The sequence below is a fragment of the Oryctolagus cuniculus genome, chromosome 15 (assembly GCF_051225735.1).
Source record: "Oryctolagus cuniculus isolate XC-2025 breed Fujian yellow rabbit chromosome 15, ASM5122573v1, whole genome shotgun sequence".
Taxonomy (NCBI): domain Eukaryota; kingdom Metazoa; phylum Chordata; class Mammalia; order Lagomorpha; family Leporidae; genus Oryctolagus; species Oryctolagus cuniculus.
The window spans coordinates 68680800-68705404 of NC_142881.1; the positions used below are offsets into that span (position 1 = coordinate 68680800).

At 49.6% G+C, this 24605-nt stretch overlaps 1 protein-coding gene across 7 annotated transcripts in view; it reads right to left on the bottom strand.

Annotated features, from left to right (window-relative positions):
• Window positions 1-24605, bottom strand: part of POLR3A (RNA polymerase III subunit A) — a 49759-nt gene that overhangs the window by 10280 nt on the left and 14874 nt on the right. Inside the window, exons 11-22 of one of the 7 annotated variants that reach the window (XR_016221692.1) lie at window positions 22482-22622; window positions 18961-19030; window positions 18021-18148; window positions 17725-17863; window positions 15423-15587; window positions 14196-14368; window positions 12432-12543; window positions 11289-11407; window positions 10522-10659; window positions 8342-8512; window positions 6602-6711; window positions 5655-5690 (exon numbers count right to left, since the gene is read on the bottom strand). Coding sequence is in view for 5 of the 7 variants with exons in the window: in XM_089314117.1 (XP_089170243.1) it covers window positions 4927-5079; window positions 6602-6715; window positions 8342-8512; window positions 10522-10659; window positions 11289-11407; window positions 12432-12543; window positions 14196-14368; window positions 15423-15587; window positions 17725-17863; window positions 18021-18148; window positions 18961-19030; window positions 22482-22622 (1623 nt within the window). In the remaining 2 variants the exon portion in view is untranslated. Of the gene's footprint in view, window positions 1-1889; window positions 5080-5654; window positions 5691-6600; window positions 6744-8341; window positions 8513-10521; window positions 10660-11288; window positions 11408-12431; window positions 12544-14195; window positions 14369-15422; window positions 15588-17724; window positions 17864-18020; window positions 18149-18960; window positions 19031-22481; window positions 22623-24605 lie in introns of those variants that run through there. The other 6 variants (XM_008269916.5, XM_089314117.1, XR_016221691.1 and 3 more) reach the window with 6 other exon arrangements.

Genomic DNA, 24605 nt, shown 5'->3' on the forward strand with positions numbered 1-24605 from the left:
TGATGGTCGACAGGGGTGAGGAAGCGGCAGGAGAAAACTCCTGAGTCTGGCAGGGATCGGTCCATGAGGTTCCAGGAAAGGCACCATCTAGGCAACATCCAAGTGCAGTAAAGGCTGAGGCGGCAGCCGCTGCAAGGGACCCAGAAGCTCCAGTGAGGGCAACTGAGGGTGGCAGGCAACGTGGCCTCAGCCTAGAAGACGATGCCATCCAGGACTTTCACAGCCAGAAGTCAACACCTGGCTTCAAAGCTCCAAAGAGAAGCCTAACGCAGCTGGTGACTTTGTTGAAGCCACTGCCCACATCCCATTCTGAAGATCCTAAGACCCTTAAGAATCTACCTTGCCGGTGCTTAATAAATGAAACAAGGCCTGGATGACAGCACCTGTCTACAACATGCTTTAATGTGTATCTTAAGGCCCACTCTTGAGATCTACTAGTCAAAAAGATTCTTTTCAAAATACTACTGCTGACTGGGCTCCTGGTCACCCAAGAGCTCACATGGAGAATCCTGACACAGGTTCTCAGTGTGTGTGCTAAGGATCAAGAAGTAGCTGTGACTTCCAAGTCTCATGATTTAAAAAATACATTTTGTGGGGCTGGTATTGTGGCACAGCCAGTAAAGCCAGCACTTGCAATGCTGACATCCCATTCGGGTGCCAGTTTGAGTCCTGGCTACCCCACTTCCAATCCAGCTCCCTGCTAATGGCCTGGGAAAAGCAGCGGAAGATGGCCCCAGTGCTTAGGCCCCTGCCATCCATGTGGGAGACCTGGAAGAAGCTCCTGGCTTTGGCTTGGCCCAGCCCTGACCACTGTGGCCATCTAGGAAGTGAATTAGCAGATGGACGCTCTAACTCTGACTTCCAAATAAATAAATAAATAAATCTTGAAAACAAAATGCATCCTGTAGGGCTATAGCTGCCATAGTCAGTGATTCTGCTGATGCATCTGAGCAAAGTAAATTGAAAACTTTATAAAAAGGATTCACAACTCTAGATGCCATTAAGAACACTTCTGATTCTTGTGAGGTCAAAATATCAGTATTATCAGGAGTTTGGATTTCAACTCTTACGGATAACTTTGAAGGGCTAAAGACTTCAGTGAAGGAAGAAATTGAAGATGTGGTGTAAATATCAAGAAAACTAGAATGAGCAGTGGGTCCTAGGGGGTAAGCATTGTGGCACACTGGGTCAAGCTTGCCCATCTCCCATACTGAAGTGCCTCTGTAGGATTTAGCTTCCTGCTTATGCACCTAGAAAGCACTCAGGAGCCACCAAATGGTGGCCCAAGTACTTGGATTCCTCCCACCCACACAGCTTACGTGCAGCTCCTGGTTTCAGCTTGGCCTGGACCTGCCTGCTGTGGGCATTTGGGAAGTGATTCAGTGTTCAATGATCTCTCTCTGTTGCTCTGCTTTTCAAATGAATAATTAAAAGCAAACAAAATCAATGGGGGGGGGGGGAGGCTGAAGAAGTGACTGAATTGCTAAAATACAATAAACCTTTCAGAGATGAGGCGTTGTTTCTGACGCATGAGCAGACAAAGTGGTTTCTAGAGATGGCTCCTGCTCGTGGTGAAGAGGCTGTGTTTCTAGAGATGGCAGCAGGAGGTCTGGAATTCTGCATACACTTGGCGGGTAAAGCAGCAGCAGAGGATGGGCTCCTGTTCTGAGAAGGTCCTACGGGAGGTGAGGGGCTAGCAAAGTGCACTGCCCGCTACAGAAGGGGAGTGCCAGTTTGGGTGGTGCACTTCATTGCTGCTCATTTTAAGAAACTGCCACAGCCACCCCAGCCTTCAGCAACCACCAAAACTGAGCCACAACCATGCACCAGCAAAAAGATTATGGCTCACTGAAGGCTCAGATGATCGTCAGCAATTTTTAGCATTTGTTTTTTTTTTTAAGACTTTTTTTTTTTTTAATTTGAAAGGGCCACAGAGAGGTCTTCCATCTGTTGGTTCACTCCCCAAATGGCCTCAATGGCCAGAGCTGAGCTGATCAGAAGCCAAGAGCCAGGAGCTTCTTCCGGGTCTTTCACATGGATGAGGGAACCAAGGACTTGGGTCATCCTCTGCTGCTTTCCCAGGCACATTAGCAGGGAGCTGGGTAAGAAGTAGAGCAGCAGGGACTTGAACTAGTGTCCATATGGGATACTGGCGCTGCAGGCCAGGGCTTTAACCTGCTGCATCACAGCGCCAGCCCCAGCATTTAAGTGTTTTAGAATTGAGGTACATATGTTGGTTCTTTAGACATGACACTGCTCCACCTTTAACAGATCATAGTAGAGTGTAAGCCTACTTCCGTATGTACTAGGAAACCAAAATACACGAGTGCCTACCTTTATTGCAACCTATGCTTCACTGCAGTGCTGGGACTGCTCCTGTAGTGAGTACAGGTAGTTGCACCTGTAGCAAAGGTTACCATGGATCTGGGCTCCATTACAAAGTGGCATCCCGTCCACAATCTGTTGGTGCAAGTGCTTCTAAGGCCCATCCCCTACTCTGCCGTGACACTGCCACCTGGGGAGCTTACATGCTGCTAGGGAATACTCTTTTGCTCTCCCAGCACCACATGGCCTAAATTCTTACAGCCCCGAACAGGTCTAAGCATACATTTACACTTTCATTTCTACACTGATTAATTCTTGAGGGCTTCTCCTAAAGCTATGATGATCAAATTAAGTGCCATCAGCCAAACCACAGCTTTGTACATCGTGCTGTGAGCTGATCTTCATTTCCAAGAAAGCTCTGCAAACCCCAGTTTCTCTCTGCATCACGACCCACCCCTAGCCCTGAGCCTCATGCTCCCTCCCACACACAGTTAGAACTTTGTAGGCATTCCTGGCCGTCGCCCTCACAGCCACTGCGGCTGTCTGTGCTGTTTCAGAACAGGGAAGACAACAACATGCAGCAAGGAAGAAGACAGAAGGTGTGTGATGGTAGGGATGGGGCTGACAGGCCAGGCTGAGAGATGACAGACCTGAGTTTTCTGGTGACCACCCAGAGGGGAAGACATGTGGCTTCATGATCTGCTGCCTGCCAGCCAACCAACCTGGCACACTGCCTCTCCTAGAACTGGGGTCGCAGAGCCTTCTCTTGGGGAGGGCTCCCAGGAGCAATGCACTAGCTGCTCACGCGGCAAACACCAAGCACCCAGGACTGGCTCTGTGAGCACTCCTGGGGCAGACTGCAGCACACGCTGTACAGGAGCACCGGTCTTCAGCGGCCCTGGGAGCTGGCAATCAGGTGCTCTGCTTTGACCCAGGCATGTGTGTTAGATATGAGAAGGAGCGGACGGACTGCTTCTCTCCAGCTCCTTCCCAGAAATGGGATTTCCCTCAATGACTGTGGGAAAACCACGCACGTAGTGAGCTTGAATGGACTGTGGCCCGCTGTAGGTGTCCAGCTGCTATGTGGCTGGCTAAGGACAGAGGCATACATAGAGGTGGACGTGTGGGCTGGCACAACGGCAGACTGTTCCAGAGTCTCATGAAGCCTTGCTGCTCAATCCCAGGGTGGCCTGCACCTGCTCAATCCCAGGGTGGCCTGCACGCCCCCAGAGAGCAGGCTAGCGCACCCTGCCCGGAGCCTACTCGCTTTCTCGGCTGAAAACGTGTAAGCTGGAAACAAATGTTTTAAAATGTACCGACCCAGAAGCTTACTTTTGCAAAAATCAAATCCTGCAGGGAACTCAGAGAGTTTAACACTTCCTAGTCCTATTCAATCTTAAATTTGCAAAAATAAATCTCTTAAGTTTCTACAGACTACCCAGCAATTTCTAGTTCCTGCCTTTTCTGAAAGCACAACACTAGAACTTTACATTCTTGGGTTTAAATAGCCCTAGCACCTGTCTCCACAGCCACCTGCTCTCCCCAGCCCTTGGGATAGTCTGGCATCAGCCTTGTCACCTGGAGGACACTGAGAAGCTGGTGGGGTTTAGGGGTGGCCGAGGTGATAGTGCCTCTCCATAGTCTTCTCTCTCAAGTTTCTGTGGAATTCAGTCTCTCTCCCAGGAGCCTAGTTGCTACACAGGCTACCAGGGCGGCGGGGGGGTGTCTATCACCCCTCAACTGTCCTTTCCCATGACCACAGTTTCCTTACGACTACCCACTCTGACCAACTCTTCTTCCCAAAGGGAAAGCAGACATACATGAATGATCACCCTGCAGCTCAGCAATGACCCTATACAGAAAGGACTTTTATTTAACAAAGGACTTTTAATTTGTAAGAAATTGAACATCTTAAAAGGCTCTTTTTAAAGACAAACTCGGGGTTGGTGTGTGGCACAGTGGGCTAAGCTGCCTCCAACACTGGCATCCCATACAGATGCTGTTTTGAGTCCTGGCAGCTCCACTTTTGATCCAGCTCCCTGCTAATGCACCTGGGAAAGCAGCAGATGGCCCAAGTGCTTGGGACCCTACTACCCAGTAGGAGACTGGATGGAGTTCCAGGCTCCTGACTTGAGCCTGACCTGGCCAGAGCTGTTATGGACATTTGGGGAATGAACCTGTGCACGGAAAAGCTCTCTCTGTAATGTCTTTCAAATAAAGTTTCTTAACAATTTTAAAAATAAGGAAAAGCCCTTCAGACTCATTCACTAGAAACCTGAGACCACCATTTCAGACAGGGGCAGTCACCACAAACCACAAGGGGAAAGCAGCTGGAGCGGGCAGTGGCACAACTGTTTCGGCACGGCTCTGCCTCCCGGAGGGGCTGTTCAAAGGCATTTCCACCTGGTGCACCGAAGTCTTCCTCCGTGTCATTCAGGGCAGAGTGTCCTCCCCCAGCTACTCATCTGGCTGTGGCCGGGTCTTTACAGAAAGTTCCCGAGAGCCCCCTTGGCTCCGATGTTGCTACTCCATCACTGGGTGCTCTGGGCTGCTTGGGCTGCCATACAGGGGACACAGCAGCAGACAGAAGGGCAAGCAGCCTCAGGAGGCATGGACTCTGCACACACCTAACCTGCTCCTCAGCTGAGCACTGGAAATGAACACACGTTCAGTGGCTTTGCCTAGCGGAGTGCTTTCCTTACAAGAGGGTTTCGGGCAGACGCTCTGGAAGTTAGGGTAAAAACCAGTGCTCCCCTGGTGGAACGGAAAACAGAAACAAACAGAACTCGGATCAAACAGCCCATGCACACTAGAGGGAACTCACACCACGGCAATCAGCAGGCAATTAATTACATGAGTAACCAGCCATTAGATTGTCACACACACTCCACAGAGTGCGAGCAGGGGCATCGGCCTTGGGCAGGGGCCAGGCTCTGAGCCACTCAAGAGTGGGCTTTGTTGCTTCAGCTCTGGGGCGGGCTAGGGCTGAAGAACATCTCACAGCTCAGACAAAGCTGTTCTGGCCAGTGGATCTCAGACCCTCCCGGCAAATCTGAGCTCATCAGATTGTGAGCATCTTGGGGGCTAGGGCACATCTGGTCGTCTTCGTGATCTCGGCATCTGCAGTGTGCATGACGTACGGTGAAGGCTGAACCAGTGCACACCGGACAAACAAATACAGCCAGTCAAGGGATCACGTGCCACACTGCGTCAAAGGCAAGAAACAAGAGAAGCTGCGTTTGCCAGGCTTGGAGCGCCGGCAAACCGCTGGGCTGCTGCCAGAGCTCGCCCCGCTCCACTCAGCACTCACGGCATTCTAAACACATTACCTCGTTGTACTTCCCATAACCTGTCTCAGTGAAGGTCTTTGAGGATAAACAGAAAAATAAATATGTGAACGTAAGCTTGCAGAAAAACCAAACTGCAGTTCTAACTTGTTTGTTCAAAAACAGGAAGTAAAGCAAACCTCTCGGGAGAAAACAATAAAGGCGCTCAGCCTCACCATGCTCTTGGTTTGAAAACTTTAAAGCCCAGAAGAGTGCTCTCTATTCTACACCTCCGCATGCAAACGGAAGGAGCGAAGAATCTCCTTGAGCAAGCCAGTCTATTTACGCTCAGCAGGCTCTAGCGAGTAATCCAAGGGAGACACATTCTTCCCTGGCCTGCTGAGCGCGTGCTGCGTGTGAGCCGCCAGCCAGGACGGCAAGGGAGCCAGTTACGCACCCCTGCGTTCCTCACTTTCCCTCCAGCCGTGCCTGCAAGCTCGAGGAAGCTGCTGGAGCACGTCAGCATGAATGACAAACAGAAACCAAGTCAGTCACAACAACAAAACCCCAACAGGACACCAGGCAGTGGCTCCCTGGAAGAACAAGGAGGCTGACCCAATGGATTTCCGATTCCTCATACAGGAAGAGAAGGAGCTCCTGCGGCTGCTCCTGCTACTGTGAGCAAGCACTGGGATGCAGAATGACTGAGAAGAGTTGGTCCACAGGTGGGAATGCAGGTGAGAGGGACAGGGCTCAAAAAAAAAGGTCAGTTTTTTAACTAAAGCATTTTGCTTCTAATAAGGTGCTGCCTGTGTGTCAGACATACATTAAGAAGAGATGTGCGACACATTCTACCTGTTGTCTGGTGAGAGTCTGCCCAGGCCATTTTAAACTTTTTTTTAACAGAGCAACGAGCCCTTGTTAAAAAGAAGCAAAGCAGACACAGACAGAGCCGGCAGGCGGTGCCCGGCAGCCGTGTCCCGTGACTGACACGGGCCGGTGCAGCTCACCTGCAGGAAGCTGTCCTGGCAGCACAGGAACTCGTTCTTCTTCATGATGGCCTCGCTCGTCAGGATCAACTCGTTCTTGCTGAGCGCAGGCTCGTTCTGGCACGGGAAGACTGCCTCGAGTATTAAAAGGAAGTCATGTTATCTGGAGTGGGGGCAGACGGAGAAGGGGGTGCTACTAGGTACCAGCGGTAAATGACCTTACCCAGAGTGCGTTTCAGTAATCGGCGATTTTGCCTTCAGAACAGTGGTGACCAGACCCTGACAATGCACCCCACCACGGACTTCCAGGCTCTTCAGGAGGTCTCCACTACTCCCAACCCTCACAGCACCCCAAATGTGCATCTCCACAGTTGTTTAAAACAGCCCAAACATTTCAAGGGTGAAAATAATCTCTCTCTCAAGCTCATGGGATTTCCCTCATACATTAAAATTTCAATTAATGGTTATTCCTATTTATTTGAAAGGCAGAGTAAGAGAGAAACAGAGAGATCTCCCATCCACTGATTTGCTCCCCAAATGCCACGATAGCTGGGGCTGGGCCAGGTGGAAGCCAGGAGCCTAGAATTCCACCTGGGTCATCCACATGGGTGGCAAGGACCCAAGTAACTGAGCCATCATCTGCTGCCTCCCAGGAAGCACGTTAGCAGGAAGCTGGATCGGAGGTGGAACAGACGGGACTTGAACCAGGCACTACAATATGGGATGTGGGTGCCCCAAGTGAGGGCTTAACACAGTGTGCTACAACACTTGTTTCTTCGATTTTCATTTATTTGAGAGACAAGAGTTTTCATGTCCATGAGTTCACTCCCCCAGAAGCTTGCAATGCCCTGCACTGGGCCAGTCTGAAGGTGGGAGCCCAGAACTCAACCCAGGTCCCCTTTGTGGGTGGCAGGAATCCAACTACCTGAGCCATCAGCACTGCCTCCCAGGATCTGCAATGGCAGGAAGATGGAGTAAGCAGCCAGAACCAGAAACCAAGCCCAGGTACTTCACTGTAGGATGCAAACATCTTTCCAATATCTTAATGGCTGCACATTATTCTGTTGTAAGGATGGATCACTGCGTGTCTGACCTGCCCTTCTGATGGTTTGCCTCTCTTGTTAACAACTTGGAAAATATATCCTAGGAACATCTGGTCCATTTCTGTAGGGCAGGGGTGGGGAACCTTTTTTCTGCCAGGGACCATTTGTGTATTTATAACATTATCTGCATGACTGCTACAGGGGTTAGCATTGTGGCACAAAGGGTTAAGCCACTGCCTGAAATTCCCCTATCCTGTATGAGTGCCACTTCAAGTCCCAGAGGCTCCAATTCTGATCCAGTTCCCTGTTAATATGCCTGGGAAAGCAGCAGAAGATGGCCCAAGTGCTTGGGTCTCTGGCACCTAGATGGGGACCCAGATGGAGTTTCAGGCTCCTGGCTTTGGCCTGGCCTAGCCCTGGCTGTTGCAGTCACTTAAGGAGTCAACCAGTGCATGGAAGAGCTTTCTCTCTGAAACTGCCTTTCAAATAAATATTTTTTTTTAATTGACTTGCTATACATTTATTGAATTTCAAGTCCCACCTGTGGTTGCCTTGGTAGGGCCAGAACAGATGGTTTCCTGGGCCTGAACGTCGCCCGTGGGCTGGACACCCTCCTCCCCACCAGGGCCAACTCTTCTTAAGTGGAACTGTTGGGTCAAAGGGCATACATATTTAAATTCAGAAGCACTCCTGTCCCAGATATACTGCTAAATCTTACTCTGATGTTGTCCAGGACCCTTTTAAACTCCAAAGGTTCATCTTTTCCCTCCATGGCTGCAGGGTCTAAGCCGTCTCCCCCGTAAATGAACTGGATGATATCGCCGGTAGAGCTTCGGACCGTCAGATCATACTGGGAGCATAGGTCTTCAAGAGACTTCACAAGCCTTCTCTAAAGGAAGGGAGGAGAAAGCTCAGCTGCTTCGAGAAGACCAGTCACATGTGCAGAGGATGAGATTTGTGATTCTAAGCTTCAAGGTCACACGCACTTTAATCACATAAAAATATTTCATTTGAAATCCCTTGAAAAGAGTCCCCTCACCCCAAGAACAGAAAGGCCAAGCATGCCTCACCAGCCTGTGCAGTGGGATTTAGAACATGCTCCAACCTCTGGCGCATGCGTGGTTTTTAGAACACATGCAATTTAAACCCCATCACCCACAAGGACTCTGCAAACAAAAACTGTTTTCCTAGGCTGTTCTGCCTTCCCTTTCTTTCTCCCCAAGGTATAAATTAATGCAAGAGCTTTGCATTTCCAAACACAGCTTGAGCCAGGACCCCTGTAGAGTTCAGTATGAATTACAGCAGATCAGGTGGGGGCCCTCTTCTGGGTTAGTGGGAAGGAGGGAACAGGGACTGCTCTGTGTCTGACCCAGCAGGCAGCAGCCAGCCCTCGGATCTGCTGCTCGGGGCACCTTGCACCAGCACAGTGCCCCAGCCAGTAATGTCGTGGCAGCTTGGTGGATTAAAGACAGAGGAAATCTTCCTCCAGGCAATTTAAAAAAACAAAAATCCCTCATGCCAAAACTAATTTGTTCTAGGTTAACACACTGCTCTGGGAAAGTCACACTGTCTACTTCAAAAAGGTACAGACGAAAAACAAAGTCAAAACACATCACGGCAAGAGCAGTAAAAGCATTTCACAGCATGTCACGCTTCTGACAAAAGCAGCGCGCTCCAGAACTGAAGGGCAATTTCCCATCGAGACATGATGAAACGCATCCGATACCGACGCACGAGGCACAGAAGGGGCTGTGGGAGCAGGAGCCCGCCGACGGCTCCATTCCCTGGCCCTCGCTCGCATCTCTGCTGCACTCATCCACGTTTCCCAGGGTGCATGACGGGGAGAGGACACACGGCCACAGCAGGCTCCTGGCCCAGCAACCTGACGTCGTAAGCAGTTTAAAGTATTTTTTTCACAGTTTTTTTTTTCCCAACAAATAGTAAAGTTATGGAGGACGGAGTAGAAAGACCATTGTTGGGGCCGGTGCTGTGGCACAGTGGGTAAAGCTGCCACCTGCAGTGCCAGCATCCCTATGGGCACCGGTTCAATCCCAGCTGCTCCACTTCCAATCCAGCTCTCTACTATGGCCTAGTAAAGCAGTAGAGATGGCCCAAGCCCTTGGGCTCCTGTTCCCACGTGGGAAGACCCGGAGGAAGCTCTAAGCTTCGGATCTGCGCAGCTACAACCGCTGAGGCCATCTGAGGAGTGAACCAGCGGATGGAATACCTCTCTCTCCATCTCCCTCTGCCTCTCCCTTTCTCTCTAACTCTTTCAAATAAATAAATAAATTAAAAAAAAATCATTGGAGATTGAAAAGAAATCCCACAGTGTGGTCTGTGAGTACAATAAGGTCACACTTGCAGTCCTCTGCCACTAGGGGTAGATGTGGGAAGTGTGAAAGGCAAAGTGCAGCCCTGTACCAGGGAGCAAACCATGCTGGAGTCACACTCATGGCTGACACAGCTTTGCTCTGTGTCCCAGCCCTCTGATGGGCGCTGGCCTAGGTTCGTGGAGCCGGTGAGCATGATAAAGTAACGAGTAACATACACAGCCACAAAGTGGGAGGCAGGATCCCCTCGGTTACCACCCCCACTGTGTGTGCTGGAAGATACGGGCTCAGTGAGGTTCCACGACATGCAGTCCACGGTCTCCTCCAGGGGAGCTCTGCAATGTGTGGCTTGGGCTCGGCCTCGACAAGGCCAGGTATGCAGCATGATTTGGAACATATCACCTCCCCCTGGTCATTACTTCCATGGCATCTGTTTCTAAGTTTTTCCCTTTAAATACCAAGATAGGTAAATTATAGCTCACGCACAAAACATGCACACACTCAACAGTAAAATCTGGTAGAGCCCTGTCTTGCTCGCTCGCCAACGGCCCTCATTTCTTCTCATTACCTGCATATATCCCGTTTCTGCTGTCTTCACGGCTGTGTCGACTAGACCTTCCCGACCAGCCATTGTGTGGAAGAAAAACTCAGTGGGAGTTAAACCGGAATAAAAGCTATTAGCCACAAAGCCCTTGGCAGCTGGGAGCTACAGAGAGGTAGGAAAAAAAAAATCAAACAGAAAGAGTTCAAGGTCCATAATTCTAAAACTCATTCAAACCAGAGAAAGCCCCACCTCTGGACTTTAAATACCTGGCCCACGTACACTCACAAAGCAGCAGCAGGCTATATATGCCTTTTGCAGGAGAAATAACCTGGACAATCCTTCCCAGACACGAGGTGAGCTCCAAGCCAGAGCTGGTGCTGGTGCCAAGGGTGGACAGCTGGCTCAGGAGAGGGAAAAGCCAACTTTGGGCTGCATTGTGTAAGGCAGCAGCTGAGCAACCAAGGACCTCAGGAGAAAATCTGTCCATTTCCTAGGGAACGACTCACCTCAAGACATCCCTCCCAGGGGCCAGGCCTGCCCACCCTCAGATTTTGAGCTGCAGTGCTAAGGGTTACAGGGCTCATGGTGGGGCAGTGATGGCTGCACACCTCTGAATGTAGTCACTGAACTCCATATTTTATAAAAGGTGAATATTATGATATTAAGTACATCTCAATAAGATGGTGAAAACACACATACAAAACAGCACATGAAATGGCCAATGGCCTTTGATCTACACAAGTCTGTCTTCCCTAGAGGACAACTTATGAACAAGCCTTCAAGGGTCTTACCTTTGAGTGTTTTTCAAAGTGAGGCAAGGACCTGTTTTCAAAGCCATCTGGCACTCGGGAGCCGCTGATGGCTTGCTGCCCCACACAGGCGATCATCTGTGATATGTTAATGAAGGAACCTGGGGAAACAGGTCAGCAACACAACATTCACGTATCGAAATAGCACTAACTGAAGTACGAGCAGCAGGGAGGGATACAACAGGCACAGGCTTATTCTCAACAAGCTGAGTCCAGGGATAGAGAAAGACAGCACCAGGATGAAGACAGGGTGGAGCCGTCAGTAACGGCACAGCTGAGCGAGGACTCTGCGGCACGTCTGAGCTGCAGGAAAGGCTGGGGAAGAGCCAGGTGAGCATTCAAGGCAACAGCAGTGACTGCACTGGAGGACACAGTAATCTGCACACCAAGAGGGTTGGGGGAGTTCCGAAGTGGATAGAAGAGCAGAAGCAAAGGCAGAAACTGGAAAGCCTGGGGTATGTGCCAGGAACAGGAAGTAGGAAACAAAACTAAAGAGACTAGATTTCATTCCATTAAAAAATGTACAGAAGAAGCAGCACAGAGACTACATGTGAATGCAGTTCCATGAAACCCAACGCTTTAAGGGCCTGGGTAACTGAAATTAAAGAGTTTTGTTACAACACTAAGTATATTATTCAAAAAGTCTTGGATTTCACTTCATAAACATTTATTTAAACTGTTTTTGAGACAGAAATGGGGGGGAGAGCACTACTGTGTAGGCACAGTAGTTGGGATGCTGCTTGGGATACCCACAACCCATACTGGAGTGACTGGGCTTGAGGCCAGGCTGTTTCCGATTCCAGCTTCCCACTAATGCACACCCTTGCAGGCAGTAGGTGATGGCCCAAGAACCTGGGTCCCTGCACTCACATGGGAGACCTGGACTGAGTTCCCTGCTCATGTATTTAGCCTGGCCCGGTCCCAGCTGTTGCAGACATTTGGGGAGGGAACCAGCAGATGGGAGCTCTATGTCCCTGTCCTTCTCTGCCTTTCAAATAAATAAAAATGAAAGAGAAAAGGTAAATAAGAAGTAAAGTGCCTGTCTGAAGTTGTGACTGTCACATTTTCTGAACCAAACCAGCTGGCCTGCGTGCAGCACACACTGCCAGCAGGCAAGGCGCACACCTTTGGAACCACAGAGAGCCATGGTGAGGGGGCTGTTGCTCTTGTCCAGCTCCCGGAGGCAGGCACTGCCGGCGTGGTCACGGATCACAGACAGCTCCTTCAGGATCAGAGCCTGGTGGAAGAAAAGGTAATCGGTGGTGGGTGGTCCTCCCACGCTCTGCAGATGACAGATCTTCCATCCGACATTTACAGACATCTCAAAATTGGAAGCAAGTTGTCTGATTTCCCATCAGTGAAGGCTGCAGAGCATTCGAGGACCACCATGATCAGCTGTACAGCTGCATCCTCCAAAGGTTCTACCATCAATGTGTAACAAACACCTGAAAATTCCTTTAAATGGTCTACAACGTAGAATGCACTAGCTCTGTTTACAGTACTGTATGCAGCAACGTATGTGCATATATACAGCTACGTGTACACACACCCCCATCCCTGTGTAAATAAATATAAGACAACATGGAGAGGCTGGCACTGGGGTGTAGTGGGCACAGCCGCCGGCTGAAATGCCAGCATCCCATAAGGGCGCCGATTCAAGTTTTGGCTGCTCCATTTCCAATCTAGCTCCCTGCTAATGTGCCTGGGAAAGCAGTGGAAGATGGCCCAAGTCTTTGGGCCCCTGTATCCATGTGGGAGACCCAAAGAGGCTCCAGGCTCCTAGCTTCGGAATGGCACAGCTCGGGCCGTTGTGGCCATCTGAGGAATGAGCCAGCAGATGGTCGACCTCTCTCTGCCTCTGCCTCTTTGTAACTCTGCCTTTCAAATAAATACATAAATCTTTAAAAACACAAAATAGACAATATGGAGTACATAACAGAGAACTGCCTGTGCTACCTGTAACTTGTCTCCCTTTTCTGGTTAAGTACACATGTGGATTGCCACAAGCTGAGCAGTGATGAGGCGACTCTTCTGGAACATCCTGGCCCATGTGTTTGTTCACAGAATGTCACTCTTCAACTCACAACACGAGACATTCCATCCGTCAGTCACAGGCTCTTCAAACCCCGGCCCTGCCAGGGCCTCAGGCTATTTGCTAGGTAGGTATGAGTGAGAAACATCTATTTCTCTCTCCTTAGGACATGGTGAGATCAATAACTGAGTTAACAGTGAAAACCTCACACAATCCTGACCCTTCCCTGCTTCAAACATCGATTTCATCAGAAAACTTCTTCATGCATTAAAGAGCTTTCTTTCATACTTCGGGGAGTTACCACTCAGAGTACAGGCTGTGGGGGACACACAAAAGAGCCAGGCAAAACCTTGGTGAGTTCCTACTGCTGATGTGGCTGCCTGAGACCTGGAGACTCTCGGCAGCTGGTGGTGGTTCCCACGCTGACCCACGCGGGTCGAGCTCAGTTAAGTGGGTTTCCAGTGTGAGGGAGCAGAGGTTGGGTATGTGAGTATCTGACATGAATTCCCCCTCTTCTCTAGCCAAGCAAAGCGCATCTATTCCAAGACTGTGGTACCAATCTCTATTTGAAGGATGCTAAAAATGGGAAGGGCAGGAGCATAAGCAGCGTTACACGAGGGGCCTGGGTGTGACGTCGGCACAAGAGCAGCCCCACGTGGCAGATGAGCGGATGGAACAGGAGAGCTGGGAAGGGACTACAGCGTCTAGCCAGAGGCCCTGCCCTCAGTGACCAGCCGAGAACACACACGACCCAGGGCAGAGCTGCGAGGAACACCGCTGCCTTTTCTTCGCTCTCCTTTGCCACCTGCTCTTTGCGGTTATGGTACAACCCAGTGGGCACCCTTTCAGTCACTCACCTCCAGGGTCTCCTCGGCTGTGCAGCCAGGCTGCTGCTGCAGCTTGCCGGTGTTCAGGGCTTCGATGTACTCATCACATTTCTTGTAGCCAGCATTCAACAACTCATACTTGGCCTTCAGCAGTCCCTGGCCAGGTGTGACGTCACCAATCCCAATGGAGAAGCCGCGGTTTGCTATTTAAGAGTAGGCAGGTAGCACAAGAGGAGAGCGCCACATATGTTAACTCAGTAAACATATCAGATATGATTTATGATGCGGTCTTCAAAGAATTCATGGAAATTGTGTATAATAAAAAAAAATGCAGGGGCCAGCATTGTGGCGTAGCGGGTAAAGCCACCGCCTGCAGTGTAGACATCTCATATGGGAGCTGGTTCAAAACTCGGCTGTTCCACTTCAGATCCAGCTCTCTGTTACGGCCTGGGAAAGCAGTAGAAGATGGCCCAAGTGCTTGGGCCCCTGCACCCGTGTGTGGGACCTGAAGGAAGCTCCTGGCTCCTGGCTCCGGATCAGTCCAGCTCTGGCGGTTGCGACCATTTGGGGAGTGAACCAGCAGACAGAAGACATTCTCTCTCTCTCCTTCTCTGCCTCTCCTTCTCTCTGTGTATAATTCTGACTTTCAAATAAATAAAATAAATCTTTAAAATATTTTTTGCACCAAAATAAACTCATCTTTCAATTGCTTTTTTTTTTAATTAAAGATTTATTTATTTGAAAGGCAGAGAGCCACAGAGAAGCAGAGGCAAAGAGACAGAGAAAGATCTTCCATCCGCTGATTCACTCCCCAAATGGCTGCAATGGCTGGAGCTGGGCTCATCCAAAGCGAGGAGCTTCTTCCTGGTCTCCATGAGAGGGCAGGGGCCCAAGGAACTGGGCCATCCTCTTCTGCTTCCCAGGCCATGGCAGAGCTGGATCAGAAGCAGAGCAGCCAGGACTCAACCAGCACCCACATGGGATGCCAGCACTGCAGGTGGCAGCTTTACCCGCTATGTCACAGCACGGGCCCTCAATTTTGTTTCCCATAAACTCTCTGAAGCACTCTCATAAACCTACTATAATGCATACTAAATAGCAGCGTCCCTCATCTGATGAGATGTGTTTAAGACCCCCAGTGGATGCTGTAACCATGGATAGCACCCAATACCTATGATAGGTTTAATTGATAATTTAGGCACAATACAAGATTACACCCGCCATACAGCAGTGACACAAGGATGCTAGGACACTTACACAGGTAGACAGGAGCCAGCCTGGCCAGCCGAGACATCGCATCAGCAGCTTCATTCTGTCCCCAGTCTCGCAGCAAGATGTAGAAAATGTTGTTCTTGGATCCAGAACCCAAAGTGCCTTTGTCCATGCTCCCACTCATCAATTCACTGTTTTGGATGGTGACATCTGGAGGACAGCAACGATTACTGTTTAGACAGACATATATCCCTTTGCCACATTCTAAAATGAACTTGAGGCAGCTGAGAAACAGAAAAACATCTTTAAAGATTTATTTTCTTATTTGAAAGCAAGGGTTACAGAGACAGAGAGAGAGAGATTTTCCATCCACTGTCCACTTTTAAAATGGCAGCAATGGCTAGGAGTGGGCCAAGCTGAAGCAGGAGCTTGGAGCCTCATCTGGGTCGCTCACATGGATGGCAGGGGCCCAAGAACTTGGGCCCTCTTTCACTTTTTCCCAGGCACATCAGCAGGGAGCTGGCTCTGAAGTGGAGCAGCCGGGACTTAAGCTGGAGCCCACACCGAAGACCAGCCTCGCAGGCAGAGGCTCAACCTGCTATGCCAAGATGCTGGCCCCCAGAAATTCTCCTCAAGAGCTTTCTTAATTGAGGGAACAAAGATAAACTGAAGAGAGCAGGTGAGCCTCAGTTAATTATAGTTCTAATCCTGAAAACTACTTGACCTCCACCCTCTCATCTGGGACTGTGGATGACAATGTCAAGCACTTGTCACTCTTACGTCATACTTACAGGTATTTGGAGTATCAGATGAAATTTGGTAAGTGCTTTGTAAGAATGTAAGGCCATTTGCTATTTACCTAAGATACTCAAAAGCAGTGGCACCCCATTAAAAGCCTCCAAGAAAACCGAATAGTGGCAGTTGTTTGGAACAGCTGCTAAGATGCTGCCTGGATGCTCACATGTCTTAACTGGAGTGTTGGGTTCAACTTCTGGTTCCACTTCCTGTTCTAGCTTTCCACTAATGTGCACCCCAGGAGGCAACAAATGATGGCTCAAGTACTTTGGTCCCAGCCACCCACATGGGAGTTCTGGACTGAGTTCTGACTTTTGGTTTCAACTGGCCCAGCCTTGGCTGTTGCAGGCAGCTGATGAATGAATCAGAAGATGGAAGATCTGTCTCTCATTTTTTTCTGCCTTTCAAATAAATAAGAAAAATAAATACTTAAAAATGAAATTCATATCTAGAAAAATAACCTAAAAGAATCTCATATATCCTAAATAGGAACCTAAAATACACAAATGCATTTTATTTTCTAAAAATATTTATTTTTATTTACTTGAAAGGTAAAATGGCAGAGAGAGACAGAACTTCTTTTACCCACCAGTTCATTCCCCAGTGCCTGCAGCAGCCGAGGCTAAGCCAGGAGCCAGGAACTCCATTCGACCCTCCCATTTTGGGGGGGCAGAGACATAAGTGCTTGAGCCATTACTTGCTGTCTTCCAAAGTGTGCATTAGCAGGAAGCTGGATCCAAGGCAGAGGCTTGGGACTTGATCCCAGGCACTTTGGTACAGGAGGCGGGTGTCCCAGGCAGCAGCTTAACCTAATGTGTCACAATGCCCAGCCTTGAACAGTCAATTTGCAAAGAAATAAACCTGAGGAGATGAGTGTCCTTTAAAACATTAACTCATCATTGGGAGACAGTAGAAAGCCTGACCTTCAGTTCTTCAGTACAGAATCCTGCAGGTCCATTCTAGTCTCCAAGCCGGCCAGCCAAGTCCGTGTTAGGGCAGTGCCGCCCAGAGTGGCCTGCTGGGAATGCTGGCTTGTGGTGTGGTGGGTGCTCGGCAGCGTGCACGCCGAGTACATCAGAGTGCTCTGCTGGACACCACGGTGCTGAGGACCACCCTGGGGTTGCCCTGGCTCGGGCTGGCTCAGCTGACTTACACTGAAATACTCTCCCTGATATTCTAGTCATCAAGACCCTGCAGACCAGCTGAGACAGGCAAATACACTCTAAGACCACAGACACATTTCTTGACACAAAAAATAAATGATACCCTTAAGTAATGAGACCCTGTTCAGGGGAAAAAAATAAAAATAACAAAAAGGAAAAATAAAAGACAAATTGCATTGACAAAAAACTAGTCCCTTATGACAAAACACATTTGGAGAAGAACATTCTAATCACTGTTTCACGTGTCCAGAGGAACTCAGGTGAGAAACACCAGTTACGACTCTGAAGAACAAACTCCCTGCCTAAGGCCTCAGAAAAGCGTGGATCTGGTGGCTGAACGAAGTCCCCAGGGCCGCAATTGTCCTCCCCGCCCAGGCGCCCTCACTCACAGGAGTCATTGACACACAGGTCTTCTCCTTTGCCACAGTACTGCTTGCCCTTGGTCCGCAGATTGGCCCTCACTGGGCTGTCGTCACTAGGCCTCAGGATAACACTGAAGATCTGCTTGCCAGTCCACAGGGTGACAGGCTGCAGGAGGACAGAAAACCAGACAATCACTTACATATGGTCACATAATTAACAGCAGATGGCCCAGGCCTGGTGCACAAGACTCCAGCCTGGCACCCTCCCCGCAGCACGCACACACTCACTGCAAACACAAAAGGACCCTTGGGCACACACGTACCTTTAATATTGTCGGGGGTGGGAGGCGGACTTTGATTTTCTCATCTTTGCCGACCAGTATGGAGGCAATGATCTGGCAAGCCTTGGCTCGGTCGAAGAAAGTGTCTTTGAGAGTAAGGAGGTAGGCACCTGCGAAGGTTAAGAACACCACCAAACTAAGGAAATGAATGAGAACATGAGGAAACCCAAGGTTTCTGTTCCGAAACGAAGGTGGACCACTAACGGGGCGAGCTACAACACACAGCTGCTCATGGAGCTCCCTCCGAGAGCCCAGGCTCCACAGCACAGCCTCTTTGTTGGACTCACTGCTATATCCCCAAACCAATGGCCACATTCGAGGTGAATACTAGGCCTACAAACGGCCAGTCCCTGGGAAGAGCTCAGCAGGAACTTGCTGAACCAATGAATAACCAGCCAATACAAGATATCCAATAGCTCATGCTCAAACTCGGTAAGCAAAAGGAATTAAGCACAGGCAATCAAACACCTTTTCTTTTTTTTTTTTTTTTTTTTTTGACAGGCAGAGTGGACAGTGAGAGAGAGAGAAAGACAGAGAGAAAGGTCCTCCTTTGCCATTGGTTCACCCTCCAATGGCCGCCGCGGCCAGCGCGCTGCGGCCGGCGCACCGCGCTGATCCAATGGCAGGAGCCAGGTGCTTCTCCTGGTCTCCCATGGGGTGCAGGGCCCAAGCACCTGGGCCATCCTCCACTGCACTCCCGAGCCACAGCAGAGAGCTGGCCTGGAAGAGGGGCAACCGGGACAGAATCCGGCACCCCGACTGGGACTAGAACCCGGTGTGCCGGCGCCGCTAGGCGGAGGATTAGCCTAGTGAGCCGCGGCGCCGGCCTTAAACACCTTTTCAAGCCATCCCATGAATCACTGAATAAGAATCCCTGTGTTCCAGTCAGAAGTCACCTTTTAAGTGAATTTCACAGACCCACCTGTTAGGAAATCCTGAATAGCAGCTATCAGGGGCTCACCATTCCTTGGGGTTACAAGATTTGCTTTAGTCTGAAGGAAAAATAATCACAGTAAGTTAGCTATTCTGAGATGCAGGGTGCAGTCCTACAACCTGCATCACAGTTTTTGAATTGTTATGAACAAAGAACAAGCAGCAGGAAGATGAACCTGAGAATAGGAGCCAGGGTCTTAAATCCCAGCTGTGTCGCCACCTACCAGTTCCTTCAATGTCAAGGTGAGGGGAAAAAAAAAAAAAAACACCAGCAAGACTGACCTCAGAGGTTCCTACCAACACAAAAATGAAACATCTCATGTTGCTGTTCAAGAATTCTGTCAAGAGGGACCAGCACTGTGCCGTAGCAGGTAAAGCTGCCACCTACAGTGTTGGCATCCTGTTGGGCGCCGGTTTGAGTCTCGGCTGCTCCACTTCTGATCCAGCTCTCTGTTATGGCCTGGGAAAGCAGTAGATGACCCAAGTGCATGGGCCCCTGCAGCCACGTGGGTGCTCGAACCCCTACCACTTATCTAGACGACCCATATGGAGTTCATAGCTCCTAGCTTTGGCCTGGCTCAGTCCCAGCCACTGTGGCTATTTGAGGAGTGAGCCAGTGGTTGAAGGTCTGTCACTGGGTTTTTCAAATAAATAAATAAATATAATAAAACAAAGATGTCACTCGGGATACATGTATCCCTCATGAGAGTGCTTCTGTTCAGGTTCTGGCTCAATTTCTGATTTCAGCTTCTTGATGGGCACCCTGGGAGACAGAGTTAATGGTCCAAGTACTTGGGTCCCAGCCAACCACATGGGAGATGTGGACTGGGTTCTCAGCTCCTGGCAGTGGTTTTGCCCAGCCTTGGCTATTGTGAGCATTTGAGGAGTGAACCAACAGAGAGGTTTCTCTTTCAAAATAGGGAGAGGCAGGGCTGTCACTGTGGTATAGTTGGTTATAGGTATAGTTGGTATAGGTATGGTTAGGATGGGGCCTACAGTGCCGGCATCCTGGGTAGGTGCTGGTTGGAGTCCCAGCTGTTCCACTACTGACCCAGCTCCCTGCTAATGTGCCTGGGAAAGCAGCGGAGGATGGCCCAAGTCCCTGGGCCCATGCATGGGAGACCTGAAAGATCCTAGCTTCAGTCTGGCCCAGCCCATCCATTGCGGCCATTTGAGTAGTGATCTAGCGGATGGAAGACCTTTCTCCCCCTCTGTAACCCTGCCTTCTAAATAAATAAATCTTTAAAAGGAAAGGGGGCGGGGCAGGCATTGTGGTGCAGTAGGTTGGGCCACCTGCATTCTATGTTGTAGTGCCTGGGATCAAGTCCTGCCTCAGCTTCTGATTCAGCTTCCTTCTTCTTCTTCTTCTTTTTTTTTTTTTTTTTTTGACAGGCAGAGCGGACAGTGAGAGAGAGAGAAAGGTCTTCCTTTGCCATTGGTTCACCCTCCAATGGCCGCTGCGGCCAGCGCACTGCGCTGATCCGATGGCAGGAGCCAGGTACTTACCCTGGTCTCCCATGGGGTGCAGGGCCCAAGCACTTGGGCCATCCTCCACTGCACTCCCGGGCCACAGCAGAGAGCTGGCCTGGAAGAGGGGCAACCGGGACAGAATCCGGTGCCCCAACCGGGACTAGAACCCGGTGTGCCGGCGCCGCTAGGCAGAGGATTAGCCTAGTGAGCCGCAGCGCCGGCCTTCAGCTTCCTTCTAACGTACTGGGGAGGCAGCAGATGATGGCCCAAGTGCTTGCTTTTCTGCCACCCATGTGGGAGACCTGGATGGAGTTACTGGCTCCTGGCTTTGGCCTAGCCCCTCCTATTGTGGGCATCGGGGTAATGACCAATGGACGGGAAATCTCTCTCTCTCTAAGATAAGTAATTCAGTTCTGTGAATGTGAGGACTGTGGTTTTATCTCTGATGTCACAATGATGGCAGAACCGCTGAAATTCTCAAGACATTGCATGCTATCAACAGCCAACAACCGAATTTTTACATTTAGGATGCACCACTGGGCAAAGTCAACGTATGTCAAGGGGCTCTGTGTCTCAGAGTACATTTGCTCTAATCTTGGCTTGGAGGCGCTCACGGACTCTTTCAGGTCTGCTGGGCTCTGATCCTCGGAAGCAAGTATGATACAGCCCACCTCTGAACACCACCCAGAGCAGGGATTCTGCAGCCAGGGTGGAGACAGCCGCTGAGCCCGAGGTGCCTCTATTCCACACTTGCAGGTTACTCCCTTCTGCCCTGAGCTAGAGTGGCATGTGATCTAGGGATAGGAGCAGAGATCCTATCCCCTGCGCGAGGCTGAGATCTGTGTACTCTGGGTAATCCAGGACCAAACCCAAGCTAGAACTGCTGGGTCAGAGAGAAACTTTCCTAAACTATGTGACATACACATTCAAAATGTTCAGAAGGCAGTTGTCCAGACAGCAACTAGTCCACCTCACTATCCTCTTTCACTGTTGTCATTTTTAACCCATGAAACATGCTGTTCTAACAAAATGTCCATGGCATGGCTGGTAGCACTGGTTGACTGTAAACTCATAGCTACATCCTCAACATGGCTTTTTGTTATAAAAATGTTAATTATAGGAAAAAAAAAAAACCCTAAAAGCATAGATTAAGTTAAAATTCCAAAACTATGCAGAGAATACAAAAAGCCTGAACCACTAGATTAGCAACATCACACCTGAAATGGTAAGTAAGGGGTGGTTTTGGAGGTGGGAACACTTACAACTGGACGACGACCAGTTCATGAGGAAGCTGAGATACTGAGAAAAATAAAGTTTAAAGGTGTAAACACTCAACAGCTGGGGCCCTTAAGTTTGGGAGGGCGGAGCCCTACCTGGCAAGTACTGCCCACAACTGGGTTCTGGCTGGTTCAGGGGAGAAGAGCACAAACGGGCCCAGAGCTGGAGCTCACTAGAAGCTCCCCAAGGGCAGGCACCTGAAGTCCTGTCGTCTATCATAGGCACTCCCTGACTGCTTGCAATGAAATGGTGGTAAAATGAGCAGGTTTGGCGTGTCCTTAAGACAACTGGGAAGGAAGGCACTTTAGGGACGTTTCTATTCAGAATGTTCAGTGAAACGCACTGATGCTGAAACAACCTTCGGCTGATGGAAAATCTACTTACGTAGCACATTCTTCCTTCCCTGCGACACCCAATGCTCATACTGCCACACACTCGCCTTTTCATAGCCAGTCCTCATATCCTATTACGTATTTCCTCCCAGGAATCCGTATCCTAGATTAGAAAACCCCCTCTCCCCATAGTAAGCACCGTGACGGACACCACGTCACTTATATGCCATAACTTCCAAGGGAGGCTATTCAAAGGCTCCAAAGCAATCAATGGAAACAGATGAAATAACACAGGCAGTTAGTGGCATACGGCTAGGAATCCAGAGTGGCTTCCTGGCTCTGTTGGGGAGTGTTTTCAGATAGCACCTGCTCCCCTTCCGCTTCTTCCAGGAGCTGTGACCTAATAGCGGGGCCACAAAGCCCTACGCACCCCCATGAGAACGAGGGCCTCTGCTTTGGCCTCCTCCGTCTGAGGCAAGTGAAGATTCATCTCGTCGCCATCGAAGTCCGCGTTGTAAGGCGTGCAGACACACTCGTTGAACCTGAACGTCCGGTGGGGCTTGACCCTGGCCTGTGGAGAGCAGAGCAAAGCAAGGCAGGAAAAGGATTCAGGCATTTATCCAAAGGGCTCTCCGTGTGAAATCAGCAGAAAATGGCCTGGAGAACAGGACACTTCACATTAAGGAAGCAAATGTCTAGTGTATTCTGTCAAGTGACAGAGATCATTTGTGGACTCATTCATGATGCTTTATCCCATCATACAAAGCGGTGGATTTAACACTATCAGGCAAACACCAGCATGAGCCAACTTGAAGAGATCCTACTGTCCTTTTCCCCTGCACATCACAGTTTTGAGTATTAAGATGATTAACAGCAGCGACTGAGTAAAAAATGCTAAGGGACCGCTGCTGTGGCGTAGCAGGTAAAGCCACCACCTGCAGTGCTGGCATCCCATATGGGTGCCAGTTGGTGTCCTGGCTGCTCCACTTCTGATCTAGCTCTCTGCTATGGCCTGGGAAAGCATAGAAGATGGCCCAAGTCCTTGGGCCCCTGCACCCACGTGGGAGACCCAGAAGAAGCTCCTGGCTCCTAGCTTCGGATCAGCCCAGCTCTGGCTGTTGCAGCCATTTGGGGAGTGAACCAGTAGATGGAAGACCTCTCTCTGTAACTCTGTGTTTCAAATAAATACAGAGAGAGGGAGAGAGGGAGGAAGGAGACAGAGAAAGAAAAAGAAAAGAAAGAAACTGCGGCTTCATTTTCCAGCTCCAAAGGAAGTAATGATCATAAATGAATGAAGCTATCAGAAAAGACTGGTGAGGAACCTTGCAAGAGGCATCAACCGAAACATCAGCATCTGTAACCTTCTTGGCATAACTAAAGTGGACAACCAGACATATGCACCCTCTGATACAACAAAAGGAAGCAGCTGACACCATCTGAGTTGTTTCTGCCAAAAAGTTGCACATAAATCTGGGTGCCCCTCAGTGCCAACTTCTAGCTAACAGGAATGAAAGGAAGAATGAAGGGCTGCTTAAGCCCTCACACACACAGATTGAGAACAAGACAACCTCCAAATGACCTGGCTTCTTCAACAATAATGCAGAAATTCAGAAAGAGGGAGGACCAGCATCGTAGTGTAGTAGGTTAAGTGTCCGCCTGCATCCCATCTGGGCGCCGGTTTGAATCCCAGTTGCTCCACTTCTGATGCAGCTGGGAAAGCAGCGGAACACAGCTCAAGTACATGGGCCTCTGCACCCATGTGGGCAACCAGGAAGAAGCTCCTGGCTCCAAGCTTTGGATCAGCCCACCTCTGGCCATTGTGGCCATTTGGGGAGTGAACCAGTGGATGAAAGACTTCTCTAACTCTGCATCTCAAATAAATAAATTTAAAAAAAACATTCAGAAAGAGGGTTGAAGATCAGTGGAGATTTAAGGCACATAGCAGCTAAATGTAATGTGCACACAAATGTTTGCATCCCAAGTCAAAGAAATTAGCTGCAAAGACACTGCTGAGGGGCTGGTGTTGTGGTTCAGTGGGTTAAGCCACCGTCTGCAACGTTGGCATCCCATATAGGTACCAGTTCAAGTCCTAACTGCTCCACTGCCACTCCCTTCTAAGCTCCCTTCTAATGTGCCTGGGAGAGCAGTGGAAGATGGCATAAGTGCTTGGGCCCCTGAATCCAAGACCCAGATGAAGCTCCTGGCTTCTGGCTCCAAATGGCCACAGTGGCCCTCTGGGAAGTGAATGAGTAGATAGAAGTTCTCTCTCTCTCTCTCCCCCTCTCTAATTTTCTCTTTCAACTAAATAAATAAATCTTAAGAAAAAAAAAAAAAGACACTTTTTAGACAGCTGGGGAAATCTGAATATGGACTGGTTACTACAGAACACCAAGAAGTGGCTATTTTTTTAGGTGTGATTATGGCACTGGTGTTAGCTAAGTTATTCATATGGCTACAAACTGAAGATACATGGAAAAAATACATTATTGAAAAAGAGACAAAAAGCTTGCAAATTCACTGTGTATAGACAATGGGAAAATATATGTTCATACCA